The 20,005-nt window shown below is 38.8% G+C and overlaps 1 protein-coding gene across 3 annotated transcripts in view; it reads right to left on the reverse strand.

The window, feature by feature from the left end:
* VAV3 (vav guanine nucleotide exchange factor 3) overlaps window positions 1–20,005 on the reverse strand; it is a 397,859-nt gene that overhangs the window by 198,673 nt on the left and 179,181 nt on the right. For 2 of the 3 annotated variants that reach the window (XM_025385822.1, XM_025385815.1), the window contains exons 3-6: window positions 9,889–9,947; window positions 7,687–7,752; window positions 3,093–3,201; window positions 954–1,046 (exon numbers count right to left, since the gene is read on the reverse strand). In XM_025385822.1, coding sequence (XP_025241607.1) covers window positions 954–1,046; window positions 3,093–3,201; window positions 7,687–7,752; window positions 9,889–9,947 — 327 coding nt within the window. Of the gene's footprint in view, window positions 1–953; window positions 1,047–3,092; window positions 3,202–7,686; window positions 7,753–9,888; window positions 9,948–15,983; window positions 16,151–20,005 lie in introns of those variants that run through there. The other variant, XM_025385831.1, reaches the window with a different exon arrangement.

Here is a 20,005-nt window from a genome sequence, read left to right on the forward strand (position 1 = left end):
CACAAATTTCATATGTTGCAACAGACTCCTGATTCCCAAGCCTGTTCTTCCCCATCTCTATAATCTTCACCATTCATGCAGTTGCTCATGCCAAAACCTACCAGTCATCCTTGACTCCTCTCTTTTTTTCACATCCTTTACTTAATTCATCATCCAATCCAGTTGGCTCTATGTTTAAAATTTACTCAGAATCTGACCACCCATACCACCATTTTTGTCATCTTGATTAACACAATTTTCTTCTAATTCTTCTCCTAGTTACCACTCTTGCCTCACAAGAGCCAGAATGAGAGGTTAAAGACTTAAATCACATCATGTGACTCCTGCTTACAACACTTTCCAATGTCCCTGCATGGCCTGGTGGCCCACCGGCTCTCCCACCTCATGCTCAGTCCCCTTGCCTTGTTCTGCTCCAGTCACACTGGACTGCTGTTGTCCTTGAAGCACGTGCTGAACACTTTCCAATCAGAGGGCCTCTCTCGCAGGAATTATCTTCATTGGCATATGTACACAGCTTACACCCTCAGTTCACTTAGCTGCCTGCTTAATCTTGTCACAGAGGGCTTCTGCACCCACTCTTCATAAAATGCCACCAGCCCTCCCCAACACCACTCTCTATCTTATACTCCCACCTTATTTTTCTTCAGAAAACTTATGACCATCTGGCATATTTATTTGCTTACATTCTAAACCCTCCCATGGAAAAAAGTGTCATGAGAATCAGAATATTTTTGTATTTATTACTATATCCTTAGTCCCTGAAACAGTGCCATTCAGGCACTAAGACATCCATAAATAGTTGTAAAATGAGTAAATCTGCTTTGAGATCTTTAAATACAAAGTTCTCCTAAAAATTATAATACACATACACACATTCAGAAGAAACAGTGAGTCTAACACATTAGCTATATCAGGCAGTATTTGGGCATCAAAAATAATACCTGATGACTTACTTTTTCTATTGACTCCAAAGTTTCTGTATATTTTTCTTCTGTCTGCTTAATTTCTGCTAGACAACAACTTCGTATATCATTTTCTGGACATTTCTGCAGTTAGAATTATCAAAATAAAGTAATTTAATAAAATCATACATTAACCTAACAGGAAGGAGAGATCAAAAGCATTGCTGACTTTCTTAAACTTTCCTTTCTAATAAAACACATAATTGAAAGACATGTAACTGCATTTGTGAGGTAGCTTTGCTGTTTTTATAAAAATGTTGAACAATGTAAATGAAAAAGATTTAGATGATTAAAAAATAAGCTTCTGAATGTGGACACTCTCTTTAAGTTAAAACATCTTTTATTAAAATGTTCATAAAGTTGGAAACACCATAAATGGTGTATGATTGTTCCCTTAATGTACAGCACACTTAACAAATGCTATAGAAATAACTGCAAAAACAATAAAAAGGGTATTTGGTAAAGTAAGTAAAGACCTTCAAATATTTTTTCCAACATTAACATCTTACCTCTTGACTTTTTAACTAAGTATTTAACATTGGAAGTCGTAGAGCACAACACTAAAATCAAAGATTCTGGAGTCTGATGGAATTGGGTTCAATACCAGTTTTGTTGTTAGCTTTTCTTTTCTCTTCTTTTCTTTTTTTTTTTTTTTTTTTTTTTTTTTTTTTGAGGTGGAGTCTTGCTGTGTTGCCCAGGTTGGAGTACAAAGGCGCCATCTCTGTTCACTGCAAGCTCCACCTCCCGGGTTCGCTCCATTCTCCTGCCTCAGCCTCCTGAGTGGCTGGGACTACAGGTGCCCGCCATCACACCTGGCTAATTTTTTGTATTTTTTAGTAGAGACAAGGTTTCACCGTGTTAGCCAGGATGGTCTTGATCTTCTGACCTCGTGATCTGCCCACCTCGCCCTCCCAGAGTGGTGGGATTACAGGTGTGAGCCACCGCGCCCGGCCTGTTGTTAGCTTTTCTAACTGTGAATGAATCACTAAATTTCTCTGACTCCATTTTCTTATCTGGGAAACAGAGAGAATCACAGCGCCAGCCCCAAGGAATGGTAAATGAGATAAACAGTGTAAAGCGCTTAGCACTTTTCCAAGTGCGCAAGAAGAGTCCTGTCCATCTAAATTATTATCACTGTTCACCCCATCAACTGAGGACTGCCCTTGGGGGAGACAGTGAAGAATGCGCTGGCACTTAATGCAGTTAACAATTATAGGAGGTACACATGATATTCAGTCACCTAAAAATGTTCTGAAAATGCTGCCACAGATGAGCTGTCAGCCTATGAGATGGTTAAACCACACTTTCATTTTATTTCCCAAACATAGGCAGGTAACTTGTTTCCATTCCACAGAAGCTACTGGACAACCCACCAGCCTTTTATTAAAAGTAGAAACATAGACAGAGCTAAGCACATTCATCAAAGCACTGCAGAAACAAAAATTACCAAGCAGCTGGTAAAGAAAAGTCTTTAATATACAAGAAAAATTTATTAAGAACCTAAGCAACTGACTTTTTTTTTGTTGTTTCAAATTGTAAATGAGAAAATAATCCAAAGTAATCCTTTCTGAATGTTCTGGATATATTAATGGCAGATAAGGTTTTGAGGGCTCATATTGGCTATGATGATATCTGAAACTAAATTTATAAATGAGTAGGAAAGCCAGGAGACTTATCATGAAACAAAAGAAAAATGGTACCTCGTATTAACACTTACCAAATGTGAAGAAATACTCTTTAATATATATTTTATCTTATATCAAATTTAAAGGGAAAAATTTACCTGTGTTGTAAGAAATTTACTTTTATAAGAGCATAATTTCATGATTGCCTAAAATTCTATTCTACTACCACCCTGCCATTATTTAGCTGGGTGGCACTTCATTTCTCTCTCAGACTTTGTTTCCTTACTAGCAAAATGAAAAGATTAGACCAAAGATTCCCTATGGTTGTTTTGAACTCTGAAAGGCCATGCATATGTCTCCAAATGCAGTAACAAGTCATAATTATATAGTTATAAGCAAGCAAAGGTTAAAAAAAATCCCAGCAGAGGTTACATCAATGATTATGTTAATTAGTCTTTCCTAATAAAATATTCAGAGTAACATTAAAAACAAGTAAAAGTCCTACGGGTTGATGTGCTTCCTCTGCCTTCATTAAGTCCTCATAGACTTCTCCACCTTCATCTTCCCCATAAACACAGTCATAGAGATCTTCTTCATCTTCCACAAGGGTTTCACTACAACAAAGGATATGATATAAGGTCATTTTCTATTATGCAGTAAATGCAAGAGCTACAAATAGCCTACTGGATTTTAGTAGAAAATCCAGAAAGGAAATAAAATGGAATTAGTGGGAAGAGTTCAAAAGGTTTACATTACAACTCTGTCCCTCTTAACAAGTATAATGATAAGCAACTCGAGAATCTAACAACGAGGGCAGTGGCGGCTATCATTTACTGGGTAGTTACCATGTATAAGCACAAAAATAATTACTCTACATATATTATCTTATATAATTCATCCAACATTAATTATCAGGTATGCATTATTATTTAATCCATTAAAGAGATGATGAAGTTGAAAGACCAAAAGGCTATTTGACTTTAAAAATAACCCAGGTAGTCACCAGCAGATCCAATATGTAAAACCAAATCTCTCTTAACTCTGAGTGTTTTACCCACTCTATCATACCGCCTCCCACTTTTCGTATTTCAGGACCTTAGTTTCATCAACTGTATTAAAGGGTATAATATGGAGAAGATAGGAGAGTTACATTGTATCTAATATGTCATAAGTAGTCTTATAAAAGCATGTTACTGCAGTGTTATAATCAGCATCTAATCCAGTGGTTTTCAAACCATGCTCTTTCAAGCCCATTCAGAGGAAACCCACCAGTCCCCCATCAACCAGACCCTTCCTCTATCTGTTTTATATCTCAGAGCCATAACTAAGGTAACAGACAGACATAGGATACTGGAGCAACCAGACTTGGTGAACACTGAGAATAAGGGGAGAGAGAAGGAACAAAGAGGAACGAACTTTCTACTTTGGGACACTAGGGAGATGGTGAGCCATATTGGCAGTGACATAATTTCCACACTGAGGGGTTTAGGCAGGCAATCTGGCCAGAGAACACTAGGGCAGGTAAATCGGTTTGCACATTCTCTGTACCACATCAGAGGAGGAAGGTCTGGTGAGTTCATGAGGGAGCTGAGATATAAAATGATGAAAAAACAGCTTCTGCATTGGAGGGGATCCTGTTGTGAAGAAAAATAGACTGAAATTCATTTATCTGGCACTCCTAATCCCAGCACTCCTGCTTCTGATCCCTAATATCACCAGCCCTGCAAAAAAAGTCAACCTTGCTGAAGCCCTACATTTGACTACTTCCCATGACAGTAAAGGAATGAATCATAAATTCACACAGACTTTTCTCTATTTTTGTTGTTGTTGTTGTTGTTGTTGTTGTTGTTGGGGGAGGGGCGTGACAGAGTCTCACTCTGTTGCCCAGGCTGGAGTACAGTGGCGCAGTCTCGGCTCACTGCAGGCTCTGCCTCCTGGGTCCTGGCGATTCTTCTGCCTCAGCCTCCTCGGTAGCTGGAATTACAGGCACGTGCCATCATGCCCAGCTAATTTTTGTATTTTTAGCAGAGACGGGGTTTCACCATGTTGGCCAGGGTCTTGAACTCCTGACCTCAGGTGATCTGCCCACCTCAGTCTCCCAAAATCTTAGGATTACAGGCGTGAGCCACCGCATCTGGCCGACTTTTCTCTATTTTAAGACCTGTAAGAATAACATGCATGTCTGAGTGCATGCGTGCATCCAAGTGCACAACTGCAAACACACACACAAGACTGGTCTAGAACTGTTTGGCTTTTGTTATTCAATCCTATACTAAAGCTGCTTTTCTTGCTAATAGCTTAGTCAACAATTTCTGATTTCTGAGCCAGGAAAGAAAAAAGCTGTGATATTTTTCAAATGGTCAATAAATCAGCAACAATCGACATTAGCTTTCCTGTCTTAGGGCCACCTACATACGGGCATGTCTGGCACCCTGACACTAAAAGGACACTGTACAGTGTGGTCATTACCTGCCCTCTCCACTCCACCATGTGGCTTTCTCTCCAACTTAGGAAACAATGATTGCCTCCACAGTAGGGACCAGACCAGTATTTATTCCAAGGGCTTCCATTTGGGTGATTTCAGTCTCAAAAGTTAGAGTTAAGTATATTTACCCATAGAAATTGTAACAAAGCTGAGAATAAAAATCAAGCTGTTATGGCAAACTCAAAACCAAGCATTTCTAGGGATAATACATTTGCTCCTTTTTTTTTTTTTTTTTTTTTTTTTTGATAACCCTACTTTGCCTTTTATCCTAGAACTTTGGGAGGCCAAGGTAGGTAGATTGCTTGAGCCCAGGAGTTGGAGAACAGTCTGGACATATTAAATAAATAATTTTTTTAAATCCTGCAAATACATTTGGACCTTCGGCCACCAAGTAGAAATTTAAAGCAGACTGCCTCTCACAGAGCAAGGGCTGGCATCTCAGAGCAGCCAATTCAGGAAACCAATTGGCATCTCAGGAAGCCAATTCAGTTTTCTCCAAATTTAGCTAGGAACGCATCCTCAATGGATTTATCCTGACATCAATTCTGCCTAAATAATATCAGTGAAAAGAACAAGACAGGGAAGCTATAAAAATTTATAGGTGTAAGTCACCACTGGTATGGGTTAAAAAAGAATATTGGCTGGGTGTTGTGGTTCATGCCTGTAGTCCCAGCACATTAGGACACCGAGGCGGGTGGATCACCAGGTCAGGAGTTCGAGACCATCCTGGCTAACACGGTGAAACTCCGTCTCGACTAAAAATTAAAAATCAGCTGGGCGCAGTGGCAGGCACCTGTCATCCTGGCTACTTGGGAGGCTGAGGAGGGAGAATCACTTGAACCCGGGAGGCAGAAGTTGCAGTGAGCTGAGATCATGCCACCACACTCTAGCCTGGGTGCCAGAGCAAGACTGTTACCAAATATATATATATATATATATGTATGTATGTGTGTGTGTGTGTGTGTATATATATAGTATCACAGCACTAGAAATTAAACATTTTTCCTTAAACAATCTGAGTACATTATCAATAATCTTAGTCACTTTATGAAGACTACAACCAATTCAGTAAAACAACTGGCACTATCTTGCTTACTATTGGTGAGTTCTTAGAGATTTTAAGAGATAAGAAACTATTCTTAATAGATATTTAAAATATAAGACTGAAAGGTCACTCTGAAGACCACCTACCCTGGAAGGAGCTGCTGGCCATCCATCCGTGTGGCTGCAGTAGGCACGCTCACCCCCTCTGCTCTTCTACTAAAAGCTCTGAGAGGGGCAAGTCAGGGTGTACCTGGAAGTTGGGACTGTGACTAACAAACTCTGCTCTAGAATAAGAGGTGTCTGAGTTCAAATCCAAAGATTATAATTTACTAGCAATATTACCTTCAGCAAGTAACTAGACTTTTCAAAATTCAGTTTTCTCACTTTCAAACTGTGAAGATGTAACAACCTAGTAATATTGCGGTATTACATAAGATAGTGCATATAACCTGGTTAGCACACAAATGGAAACTCAGTAAGCTCTTATTATTATTGCCAGGTAATCCCTGGCAAACAGTAGATGCTAGATGCAGTTTTGACTTGTTAATTTAGAAAACAAATACTCATTGAGTACCTACTATATGCCAGACACTGTGAAGTTCTAGGAATACAGCCATGAACAAAGCAAAGTCCCACACCTCACAAAAGTTTACCTTCTAATGAGGAGACACAATAAATGAAGCAAACCAAGACTGTCTCAGGCATTGGCAAATGCTGTAAAAACACAGCAATGTGAGGGGGTGGTGGCAATTTTAGACAGGGTAGTCAGAGAAGGCCTCTCTGCAGAAAGAAATCTGAGCAAAGACTTGAATGCTGAGGGGTCAGTCAAATAGGCAGAAAGAATAGCAGGTGTAAAGGTCACAAAGCTAAAACAAGCCCAGTGTGTTGGGTGTATGAGGAAGGATCGATGAATGAATGGATGAAGTTCCATAGCATTTGAATCTGTCTTGGGGCATAATCTATTTCGTATTATGATTCCTTGCAAACATGCCTGATCTATGTCATCAGTTCCTTGAGGAGTAAGGATCATGCTTATATTTATTTGTAATCGGTACAAGTCACTCAATCAGCAGAAGATAATCAGCTGCAAGGATCTTTTGCCTCTCTTGACTATTAAATAATAAAGCCCAAAAGGATTCTCTGTTCAGAATAAACACCATCTACTAAAACATCCCGAATAGCTCCAACCCACACTTATCTCTCCCTTCCTTGAACTTATAAGGCATGCACTGTGTGTCCCACATCTCCAGCAGCAGATTCTGTTTCTTTTAAACTGTTCCCTAATTGTCCAACTCCAATTTTATCTACTACTTCTGTTATAACTTTGAGAACCTTTGAAATTTTACTTCATTAGAGTAAGTTTCTTTATTCTTCATGGGGACACAAAACAGGAACTAAAGACCAGTTGAAGTACATTTTCTTGTAAAGCTTTCCATCGCCAGTTTAAGGTTAATCAGGAATTAAGCCACTTTTCCTCCTTCAGATAGCTTACTTCAACATCCACAGTTAAAACCCACAATGGACACATAAATTGGCAGTGGCTAAATTTTCCTCAAAATGTTCAACATACTCTATTAAATCAGGAAGGCCTTTGTAGACGTCTTCATCGTTAATGCTTTCTTCTGTTGGGAAGGGCCTAGGAAGCGGGAGAAAAAAAAAATGAGTCAATGAGCAACAATCAGGCTAAATATGTAAGTTGTCTGATGCCAAAATGGTCAGATCAGTCACCATGTCTACCAATGTCTAGGGCTTTCCCTAAAGTGCCTGCTCAGTGGCTGTGTCTGGGGTTCCCCAAGGGAGGCTGTAACACCTGCCACCTGAAATCATCTGAAGCAATTACAGCGGGTCACCACAGTCACATGTGCAGGGGGTCATAATAACGTGCTTGTCTGATCTCCCACTTGCCACATACCTGCAGGGTCATCTCACCCACTGAAGCACCCCAAGTCAGACAACAAACAGCTGTGCATGTACCCTTGCCTTCAGCACCCTCTCTTTTCAGCTATGGAATCTGATAACAAATAATTTGGTAACAATCATCCTTCCATGGCTCCGTTCACTAGTGTAAATGAAAACTAGTGGAAGACAAAAACATTGTGCCCTTTACATATACGGTCATTGACCCTGACATTTCTGCTCAGACTTTAGGGTATTTAAGCTGTATTTTTTATTTTCATTTCTTAGACAAATGAGTCAACCAGACCTTGGGGAGAACAGAGTGTTTTCTTTGTTCCCTATTCAAGAAAATCGCACTTTAATGTATCTCCTATTCCCACTGTGTGGCTTCCTTGTTTGCATCATGGTACTATGTCCTCTGTTCATAACACCAGTATACCGCCCTAATTTATGTCTAACAAATCACAGGAAGTATACTGTGCCAAAAATTCTACTCTTTTCAGGCAGCCAGCATATCACATGTTTCATTAAAACAAGAGGATCCATCAAAATAATAAATAAGCTTTAAATAATTACTAGTTATATTAAAAAGCAGAGTTTCACATTGACTTATGGATTAATTTAATACTGAAGACATTTGAGGAGACTAGGTTTTTCAAATAAATCAGCGTGTGAGAAATGTAGTCTCAAAATTATTTTTTACAAATTAAGGCACATTTTATTATGCAAGTTCATCGTAGAAAATATAGAGAAAAATTAAAAAGGAGAAAAATCTTCTGACTTACATTTTTTCAGAGTTGAGAATACATAAAAATGTGATGCTTTTAAAAAATGTTTACATATAATAACATAAAATACATATTCACATGGAAGGTATGAACGTATTGAAGAGCAAATTAGAAGGAGTTAAACACTTATCCAGCTGACAGACCACATACATAGAAAGCTACCAAATTCATGGCCCATTTCTGAGAAAGGTCCGGTACCAGCAGGGCATCTTCCCTGAGCTCACTGTGCTTTGTAGCCAGTGCAGAGAATCCCGCTAAATCCTGCTTGGATCCTCTCCCTTAGAATGTGAATGTGAGCTGGACACAGAAAAATGACTGTGATGGCTAGAGACAGAAATATGGAGCACTGCATAAAGAAGGTAAAAAACAAATCCATTCCATTTCCATGAAACCTGGCTGTGTAGAGACTATTTTTCCTTATTTCCTCATGTTACTTATATAATACATCTTCACTGACTGATCTAACTTAAGTATGTAATATCTGAAACAGAAAAGGCTCAACACAACATACACGTCTATATTTTTATGCTTATCAACTGCATAATACTCCATTGCAAGGAGATGCCATACTATATTTAACCAATTTACGTCCAGGTTTTTAATTTACTACTGAACTTTCTTTTTTTTTTTTTTTTTTTTTTTTTTAAATTTATTTATTATGAACTTTCAATACACATTCTTGTACACATGTTTTATACTTGTCTGATTATTTCTTAAACTCCTAAAAGCTATGAGTTATTATGTTCTACTCTATAGGAAAAAACAAATTACAACATCTTTTAAAATATTTATTTTCTTAAGCATTTGTGTCTACTTTAATGAATCATATGTACAGAAATGTTAAAGTTAAAAAAAAAAAAAAAAAAAAAAGAACCACACCAGTGACAGTCACCTGTGAATTTAGAACAATGTTTAGCCAATGTGTTATTCAATTAATTTCAAATGTGTACGGGATACTTAATACCAGGCACTCTTCATGAATGAGACATAGTACCTGTGTGCAAGGTGCTTCACAAATAGTAACCATTTAATAATGAATCATTACACTGAACTCAGTGGGACACATAAACAATGAAAACAGAGCTTACCTGATTCCTGTGGCCAACGCTATAGGTGTTCGAGAAAGTCGTGATAATGTTTCTATAACCTGAGAAAAGAGGAAAATACTAATTAGACATGTAGTTCAGAAAAGATAAGATTTCTTTTTCCAAAACTTTTTCAATCTAATATTAACCATAGCAGCAGAAACATAAATTTGCAAATGTCAAAGACGTCCAGAATGAGAAGGGCAGTGATTGGGAAGTATAAACATCTAGATTATAATTTTGTTCCTTTCTTTATTACTTTAAGCAGATTACTAACCCATTTGAATTCCAGATTCTTTATGAGTATAACACAAAGTTAGCCTGGGTGACCCCAAGCAACTTCTCTCTCTACTTTTACAGAATCTGAAAGATTCTGGAAAGCTGTATTCTCCAGTATAGTACCCACTAACCACATGAGGCTATTTAAATTAATTTAAATTTTAAAAACAAAAATCCCAGTTCTGCAGTTGCACTAGCCACATTTTAAGCGTTCAGTAGCCACACACATGTGGCCACTGTAATGAACTACACAGTGATCAAAAATTTCCATCATCACAGAAAGTTCTATTGGACAGTCCTGCTATATAGCAAAGCAGGTGAGAGTGTGGGTGGGCTCTTGGGCCAGACCACCTGAGTCTAAATCCTCAGTTTACCATTTATTGGCCAGGTACCTTTGGGCAAAATACTTAACTTCTCTGAGCTTTTGTTTCATCATCTAGGTAATGCCTACAATAATAGGTAGATTATTAACAATCACTACATTATCGTGAGGATTCAATAAGCTAGCACGTAAACTATTTAAATAGTAGCTATTCTGTTTAATCACCAACTTTAAGGAAATTGCCTTAATTTAATTCTGAGTGTTTTCAGAAAAAGTTTTCTAAATTAACCTTAATTCTGCTTCAAAGATTCCTTATAAAGATCTTCAGTACCCAAACCTAAATGTTAAATGTGCCCTGCTAGCAACTTCACCCTTCCTTCAATCTTTTGTCCTAAGATTGTCTCTTTCGAAGACTTAGTGAGAAAGCCATTTATCTAAAATGTATTTTTCTCATCAAGTTTGTTCTTGCTTATTTCTTTTTTGAGACAGAGTCTCACTCTGTTGCCCAGGCTGGAGTACAGTGGTGCCATCTTGGCTCACTACAACCTCTGCCTCCCAGGTTCAAGCGATTGTCATGCCTCAGCCTCTCTAGTAGCTGGGATTACAGGCACACATGACCATGCCTGGCCAATGTTCATATTTTTAGTAGAGATGGGGTTTCACTATGTTGGCCAGGCTGATCTCGGACACCTGGCCTCAAGTGATCCACCTGCCTTGGCCTCCCAAAGTGCTGGGATTACAGGTGTGAGCCACCATGCCTGGCCATAAAGTCTATTTTTATGATAATAGATATAATGCATCCTAACTCTCAAAATTTTAACAAACGAAACAAACGAACAACGAAACAAACGAACAAACGAAACAAACAAACGAAACAAACGAACAAATGAAACAAACAAACGAAAAGAGGTTCTACCATAAGGCTTATTCAGAACGATAGTAAAAAACGAGAAAAGGCAAAAATCTGTTTCCAAATTAAGGTAATCTAATTCCTTACTTCAGAGACAGGAACATAAAAATGAAGCCTCCAGCACTCTGTAGAAGGTTCATGAGAGTACCAGCCACACATACACTTATATCTCACCCACTTCAGGAAGTGGTACCATATATATATGGTTGTAGTTAGAAACTCCTGGCTTTGGAGTAAGAATACTTGGAACCCTGACTCACGAGTTTTCAGCTATGCTCACCTTTACAAGCCTCTGTAAAATGCAGACAATAGCTAACTGCTTCATGGAGTCACAGAAAGAATTAAATGCAATCATGCCCATCATATGCTTAACTCAGTAAATGTGAATTTTTATTACCATGTAAAATAAAGTTATTATACAAAGATAATACTTAATTGAATTACATATAGATGATAATGTATTGCATTCTTAAAAACTGCAAAAAGGGTACATTTTAAGTGTTCTTATTACAATAAAAAATATGTGATGTAATGCATATGTTCATTAGCTCCAGTTAACCATTCCACAATGTATACATATTTCAAACCAACATGTTACACAAGATCAAAACATACAATTTTTATTTGTTAATTTTTTTAAAAAATTAAGAAAATTTGTTACACAAACAAAACCGAAGGGAGCAACACTCTTTAGGATGGTTCCAAAGGGTTCGAAAGAAGCAAAGGACATGGTGACTAGATGAGCTAATTTACAGACCCCAAAATTCTATATTCTAACTCTAGCCCCCTGCTGTGACACTAGAAAAAGAAAAGGGAAATACAATTGAAACCCTTCATGCAGTTTCTTCCTGGTTAACTATGTTGAACATCTAATGTCAAAACATATACAACCAATCAGATAAAACTTGATATCCATTAATTCCCCATAATAAAGACAAAGCATTGTCAGTGAGTTCGTAAATTCAGAAGATCAAGAATGAATACTAACACATTTATCAAAATTCGCTAATTCAAAATGAAAATAGTTGCTTGCTAAAATACCAAAATTATTCACTATTAGGCAAAAAGTCTAACTTTGGGGAGGTTCTGGAATAATCAGTACAGTATCCAGACCCTTGAATTAACTACATTGCTTTACTTTAGCATGCATCTTATCCTAATATATCACTATTAGAAAGCTATGGGGTGAAATCTGCCTCTGATTTTAGTTTACACTGTGATCCCAGCATATATCACTACTTAATAACAAGAAAAATAGCAATAGCAGTACTACAGCTATGTCTTTTATTATTACTATTCTATTACATATTTTATATAGCAATGCATTTTACTCCTTAGGGATATTTTCTACAATAACTACGATGTATCTACAAAATTAGAATGCATTTTCTATTCCTTTTCCCCCAACAGAACAATAACCAGAACAATAACAACCAACAATAACAACCAACCAACAACCAGAACAATAACAACCCCTCCCCTACACACCGCCTCTCTCAGAAAATTATAGCTTGATTTTTTTCATGAGTGTCCACTAGAGGGAGCCAGATGATAGTCTATTAGTTTAGCCCTGAATGTGTTTTATAAGGACAAATATTTCTGAAAATCAACAAACTGAGACCAACTCCCATTTTCTGCTTAACAGGGGTTATTTATTACTATTCACTAATAGAGAAATAACAAATATACAAATTCAGCAGATAAGGAGGAATGGAAAGACATGCAGTATATCCTAAAGTGAGTCTGAGAACTGGCACTCAGTTTTGGGTCTATCCTATTGTACATTGAGTCCATCCGTTAACTCTACATTTAGCCAAAGCAAATAAAGACTGTTTAGTCAATATGGTGTTTTTAGAACAATGTGTATTCTATAAAGGCGGAGTGTATCCGGATCTGGAATAGACAAGTATACAAACTAATGCCAGATTCTTAAATCCTCTTTGTGGGGATTCTGACTTGTCATTGGAAACACCCGTTCAAGAACTTTTACAAAAGAAAACATATCTAAGGACACTAAGAAGACTATTTTCCTGCAATGTATTAATTTCTAACTTGTTACTACAAAATAATAGGAAATTCTGAGGTACATCAACTCCCAGAAACAGACATAGCTAGTAAGAATATCTGGAAGTCAATAGGCCAACAATCAACTAGAGTAAATCCATGTCATGAATTTTCTTTCTTTCCCTTTGTCTATCCCTTGGTGAGTAAGAAGAGTGGCAGCTGTCAAGAAATGAAAATGATCCTGGATAACATAAATAAGAGCTATTTTGTGAGGCAGGTGGGAAAGGTAGACAAAGGGTTCTGCAAACCTGCGTTAGAAGGGTGGCTTACATTTCAGAAGCTAGGAAGGACCATTGAGAAAGTGTGGGAAGGACAATCACAGGGTCAAAACTGCATTTTTAAAGTAAAGTGAAGGGTAGACTGGGGTAAGAGGACATAGGGAACAGACAAGGGGCCAGGAGACCAACCGAGGGGGCTGTCTCAGCCATCCAAGTGAGAGGTGAGGCACTGGAACCAAGATGGCTACAGGAGAGACAGGCAAGTAGTGGAAAGGAGAGGAGCGTTCAGGAATAGTAGCTGATGCTGTGTGAGGGCTAAAGGAAGAAGAACCCAGGATGACCTGGGCAAGCTGTTAAGGCTCTGGAGGTGGCCAGCCCCAAGGTCGCCTACCGGGAAAGCCTCCAGGATGCTTGTGAGCAAGAAGCCTTTGTTCTCTCTGTGTCTTCTACATGGTGGACACGTACCATCCTGAACCAAGTAAGGCCACCCACTCCTCCAGGGAGCCTTCTCCGGCCCCTGGTCTGTGTCCCATTTGTGTCCCCATAGGATCCCGGACATAACTCTGCTGTAGCATCTATCACCTCATTTAAAATGAAAATTTATTGGCTTTTAAAAATATTTCAGGCCAGGCGTGGTGGCTCACACCTGTAATCCCAGCACTTTAGGAGGCCGAGGCAGGTGGCTCATGAGGTCAGGAGATTGAGACCATCCTGGTTAACACGGTGAAACCTCATTTCTACTAAAAATACAAAAAAAAAAAAAAATTAGCTGGGCATGCTGGTGGGCACCTGTAGTCTCAACTACTTGGGAGGCTGAGGCAGGAGAACGGTGTGAACCCAGGAGGCGGAGCTTGCAGTGAGCCAAGATTGTGCCACTGCACTCCAGCCTGGGCGACAGAGCGAGACTCTGTCTCAAAGAAAAAAAAATTTTTTTTTCAAAGGAATACATGTTTACTTTGTCAGACTGAAATAACACAGTAATACATAAAAGATGCCCCTCATACAACTCCTCTCTCTTCTGCCTAAACAGGACCGCAGCTAAAAATCTGGTGTGACTCTGGCATAATTTTTCTTTTTTCCTTTGCTTTATTAAGTGATGTATTCCTACTATACAGATTTTTCTATAGCATGCTTTTGTCATTAACAATAAAGCACAGTCATATGTATACATCTACTTTATTCATTTTAGTGCCATGTAACATTTCAGTGTATATAAATAGCAATGATTTAGCCATTCTCTTGCCAATGAGCTTTTTCAACATTTTTCTGCAAAATCTGCAATTATTTTTCTTGCCAAAGATCTTTTCAATTATGTGCAGGTATTGCTGTATGAAAGACTTTTAAATGACTAGGACAAAAGGCATGATATTCAATATATTTACATAAATATTGCTTCAATATGAAAAATATATGCATAAATTTAGACACCCCTGAAGAGTATATAAAAACATAAGCCGTGCCAGTGATCTGTTCGTTGGTCTTTCAATCTGACAATGGAAAATTCCTAAAGGGCAGGAAAATAAGAGTGATTCTTCACTGTTGTATTTCCATCACCTAGTTCACAGCCAGGCTCATAGCAACCACTTAACACAAAAAAATATTTCTGGCTCAAACAAATAAAAGAGTAATACCTTGCTAAATTGTTTTAAAGATTAGGGATAATAGGTGTCCAGATATGTAAAGGGTTCAACCTGGCACAAGTGGGGAATGAATAAATAATTGAAGAATCCATTGTGAAAATTAAACATTAAATATGAGAAAGTGTTGTCTATTTACTCAAACCGAGAGCCAACAAACACACTGACATGTTCCCCTATGAAACATTTTCAACCAATGATGATTTTTATTTTGTTTAAGCTCTTTATTTTTATCGTCCCTTAGTCAATTTAAAAACCACAAAATAAAACAGTTTTTGAAGACAGAATGGTGATACTGTACACTGATAAAACTACCCATTTTAAACTATTCTCTTCATGAGACATTCCGGCAAATGTCCACTCTGCTTCTCTAGCATATCAGTGCTGTTGATGTTACTGTAATTAAAACAAGTCATCTATGCAGGAGCAGTATGTTATAGCTACTTTTAAGGTCCTGCGTTAAGAAAGCTACAGCCATAGTAACCAGAGGAAGCCATGAGACCAACATGCAGGTCTGCCAAAAAGTTGCTAATCAATTATGGATTTATCTTCTTGAGTTCTCTATTCTGAAGTTTCACCTCTTAACCCAAACCAGACCCAAATGGAAAGGCTGAGTTCAATAACAACAACCTGGGTTCAGAAGGAATTCCGAAGGAAAAGGTATTTGCAGGGAGGTGGGCTCTGCAAGGGCAATCACGCAGCTGCATGCTTGAGCCCCAAATGCAAGATGAGCTTAGGGGTTCAAGAAGGGGTCCACAGCATCACATCCCTACAGCATTAGGTTGCCATCTAGCAGCAGAGGCTCAAGGCACAGATGCTGCATCCTGGTTCCTGAAGGCTCAGAGCAAGTACCCTGTGGGGTTGTGGAGAAAAACTTGGGCCCCGGAAGAGGAAACCGGGAGTGTGGGCATGAGAGTGCTGGGTGGAGAAATTCAGGCAGAAGCATAATCTGTAGACCAGGTCAACTGCAAGTCAGAGGCATCCCAGAGACTTGGTACTACCCGGGCATCCCAGACGTGAGGTTCTCTGACAATGAAGCCTAATTCTAAACCAGACCAGATGGTAAATTTCAGAGTAACAACATGTTTCACCTTAACTCTCCTAGGAAATCAACAGAACTCATTATTGTAATTTTCTTTGAAACTCTAATTTCACACAGTAAATTACCCCCATTAGGACACACTGCAGCTTAGTGTCACTTCCAGCAACACATCTTAGAGATTTCCTGAAGCACCTGCTTGTTGCTTTGATCTGTGGGATGCTGTTGAAAAATGTCCTTAGCACCTCCTCTATGGGCAAAGCAAAGAAGTACAGCCAGATAAGATCAACAAAACATTTCTATGTCAGGAAAACTGTAAACTGTGGGAAATGCATTTCCATTGTTCAAGAGAGTAGAGTATCTGTATAGCTTAAATGGATCCAAATTATAGTTTGTGCTGTACTTGGTTACAACTGTAATTTAAGAATTATTCTATACTTACTATTTTTTGAATCTTCAAAAGTGAAACTACAGAGAACAAGAACTTCCTTTAAAAAAAGTCATATACTGGCCCGATTAGAAGTGCAGGCTCAGAAGTTAGATTTTCTGGGTTCAAATACCAGCTCCATCTCTTACTAGCTAGGTAAGGACGGGAGTTAAGATGATCAATGCTCTGTGCCTTCGTTCCCTTACCTAAGAAATTACAATTAAAACATCACTTATCAAACAAGTTTATTTTCAGAGTTAAAGAGGTGACAGACAGACAGATATATGCACACAGAAGAATGTCCTATACTTCTGCTGCTATTTACTAACGTCATCATCACCTTTGTTGTCATTGTCATCAGCCTCATCATCATTGGTAAAGTCAGATTTGGTCTTCATAAAGTACTTCAGAAAACAAAATGTGAGTGTGACCTCACATAGAACTGAAAGAATTCTAAGAAGGGATAGTACACAGGATGGGCTCAGAGAAGCCACACCTCTCTACTCCAAATAAACACAAAAATCTGTGTAACTAGGGTGTGTTTGTTTACAGCAATTTCCAGACAAGTCCTTTAGCTGAATGCCTATGCCCAGGCCCCACAACTCTATCTTATACAGAAATTCTAAAGATATCATGTTTTATTCAGTGGTGATTCATTATTTTAAGTTATAGATCCCTTTGAGAGTATGATGAAAGCTCTCACTCATTTACTCAAAAAATTATACCCACTATTTACACACACACACACACACACACACAAAGTCTGCATCGAATATCAAGAAATCCAGGGACCTCTGAAGGACCATTTATGGACTTTTCAGATTCTCACTAAATCTCTAAATCTCTTCCTTTGCTTATCAGAATACCATGGCCCAGAAAAACTAGCTTGCCCCACGTCAAACAACTGATAGTAGCAGGGTTAGTATCAGGTCCCTTTTCTTCTGTCCTGGTTATTGCTCTTTCCACTTCACTACCCTTTCTATAAGTTTCTTGTATTTACTGAACACTTCATTCTGTGCTAGATACACCAGATACACATTCCAAAAGCTGCATGGAACAAAATGAAGATACAATGCTTCCTGCTCTCAGAAAAACCAACAGTCTATTAGGAAAGACCATAACAATGAAGGGTACTGAGGGAAAACACAGACTAGTATGACAAGCAACATCTGAAGCCCAGGGGAGACAGCGAGGCCAGTTGCACCCCTTGGTGGGCAGAGGCAGCTAGAGAGGTTCAAAGGCATCTTTAAAAGAGGTGATCCTAGTCTGCATCTTGATGGGCACCTGGACATTTGCCAGACTCTCTTTCTTCAGGTTAATATAGGTTTGATGGGCAAGAATGACCAGTCTCTGGCCCACCCCTCCCATCATCATATCACACTCCAGTGAGAATACTTGTGTATTCTAAGCAGATTCACTGGCACCTTATTCTCTGAGAAGCTTTTTGTAGTTGCCATTTTCTGAATGATATATTTCTTATTTGATTAAAGGTAGATATTTTTCAGATTCTGAGAGAAAGTCATTGAGCAAATTTTTTCTAAAGCAAACAGACCTGCACTTGCCTCATTAGGCATTTCCACACCACTATGGTCCTGCCATCTCTGCCTTCTTGACCTCAGCACTCTGCCTCTGAAGACCCCAAACAGAGCATCTTTTCCTCCCAATCTGCTTTCCCCCCGCATTCCCAATGACCCCACAATCCCACTCCTCTCCTGCACTTGGGGAAACTTTCTGGACATAAGTGCCAGGTCTAAATCCTATCAATCAATTCATCCTTTTCAGACTCTTTCAGATCCAATCCCTTCTCTCCTCCCATGCCTCTGCTATGTCTCGGCCCTCTCTATTTCTTGCCTCAATTATTGGAACAGCTTCCAGTATGTCTCCAGGCCTGCAATTTCACTCCCTTCAATTTCATCCTCTACTTGGCTACCATAGAGGTTGTATGACATTTCAAAACTATTAATGTGATCATACCACCATTACCACCATGCCCGCCCCAAAATTCTTAAATGTAGAGTGCCAGTTACTTAGCAGTACACTCCGAGGAGTCCCCAGGAGCTGCTGCCCTGCCCCTTCCACCCTCACTCTGCCCACTCTCCACACACTCCCATGTTCAGCCACACCCAACTGCTTTGCCTGCTGTGCTCCAGACAGACTCCAGGCCTACACATAGAAATTCCAGCAGAGCACAAAATTCACATAAGTAAAATTTACAGATGCAGTTTCAAAATTAACACTTTCCCACTAAAGAGCAAGCAGAAAAAAGCAAACTGGGACCAGCAATGCTAATTTTCTCACACCAAGTAAAAGATGGTAAGAAACTTTCCTCATACACTGTTTTACCATCCCCTGGTCCGAATAGCAAAGTAGATAAAACTTGGAATTCATCCATGCAGAGTTAGCTGCCTGAAAGCCCAGTTTTCTAGTTAGAAATATTCCCTGCTCTGCCTAAATTTATGCTGGTCTGTTAGAGTGTGTTAAACTTAGTAGGCAAATGATAAAGAATTGTTTGTACACAACCATAAAAGAAACACTTTCATTTTGAAAATGTAATCATATTTGCAAATCCTTCTCTGCCTTTAAGCAGAGTAGACAGAATAAGCTACAAAGATTACATGGCAATTTTAATATGTTCAATACCAAGAATGGGAATTTATTTACAGACTCTGTAGGTAAACATCAGTTACTCACTGAACCATTACAGTAGCAACCCCAGCAGAGTGGCTGGGAATACAGCAGACAGCATCATCACCAGCTCATTGGAAAGCCACTGTAAATTTCACATGAACTCCCTTTGAATGGACATGCCCCATGTGCTCATGTCAGGCCAGAGGAGAAATTGTTGATGTGATCCAAAATAGAACTGGAGAGTTCTATATGACTTCAGGGACTTAGAAAGTTTAATGAATGCTCAGAGCTGCCCACAAATCACACAGCTGGGGCAAAGTCAACACATTTCCAAACTCAGATTGCTGTCAAAGTCACACAACTCACTGGCAAAGATCACTGCTTCCTGAATGTTGTCCATAGCTATTACCACTTTAAAGGATGAAATGCAGAAAGTCTCAGAAAGAAAATAGGATCTTGTCGTGGGGAAAATTCCACAGATTTCCAGCCCAAAGATGTTCCATCTTTTGTCCCAGCCTCAGGACTGCTCAAAGAAAATCATGAAGCACCTGCAAACATTTCAAACCATCTAACAGAAGTTATGACTGCCTACCAGA

Source organism: Theropithecus gelada, chromosome 1, assembly GCF_003255815.1.
Source record: "Theropithecus gelada isolate Dixy chromosome 1, Tgel_1.0, whole genome shotgun sequence".
Lineage (NCBI taxonomy): Eukaryota > Metazoa > Chordata > Mammalia > Primates > Cercopithecidae > Theropithecus > Theropithecus gelada.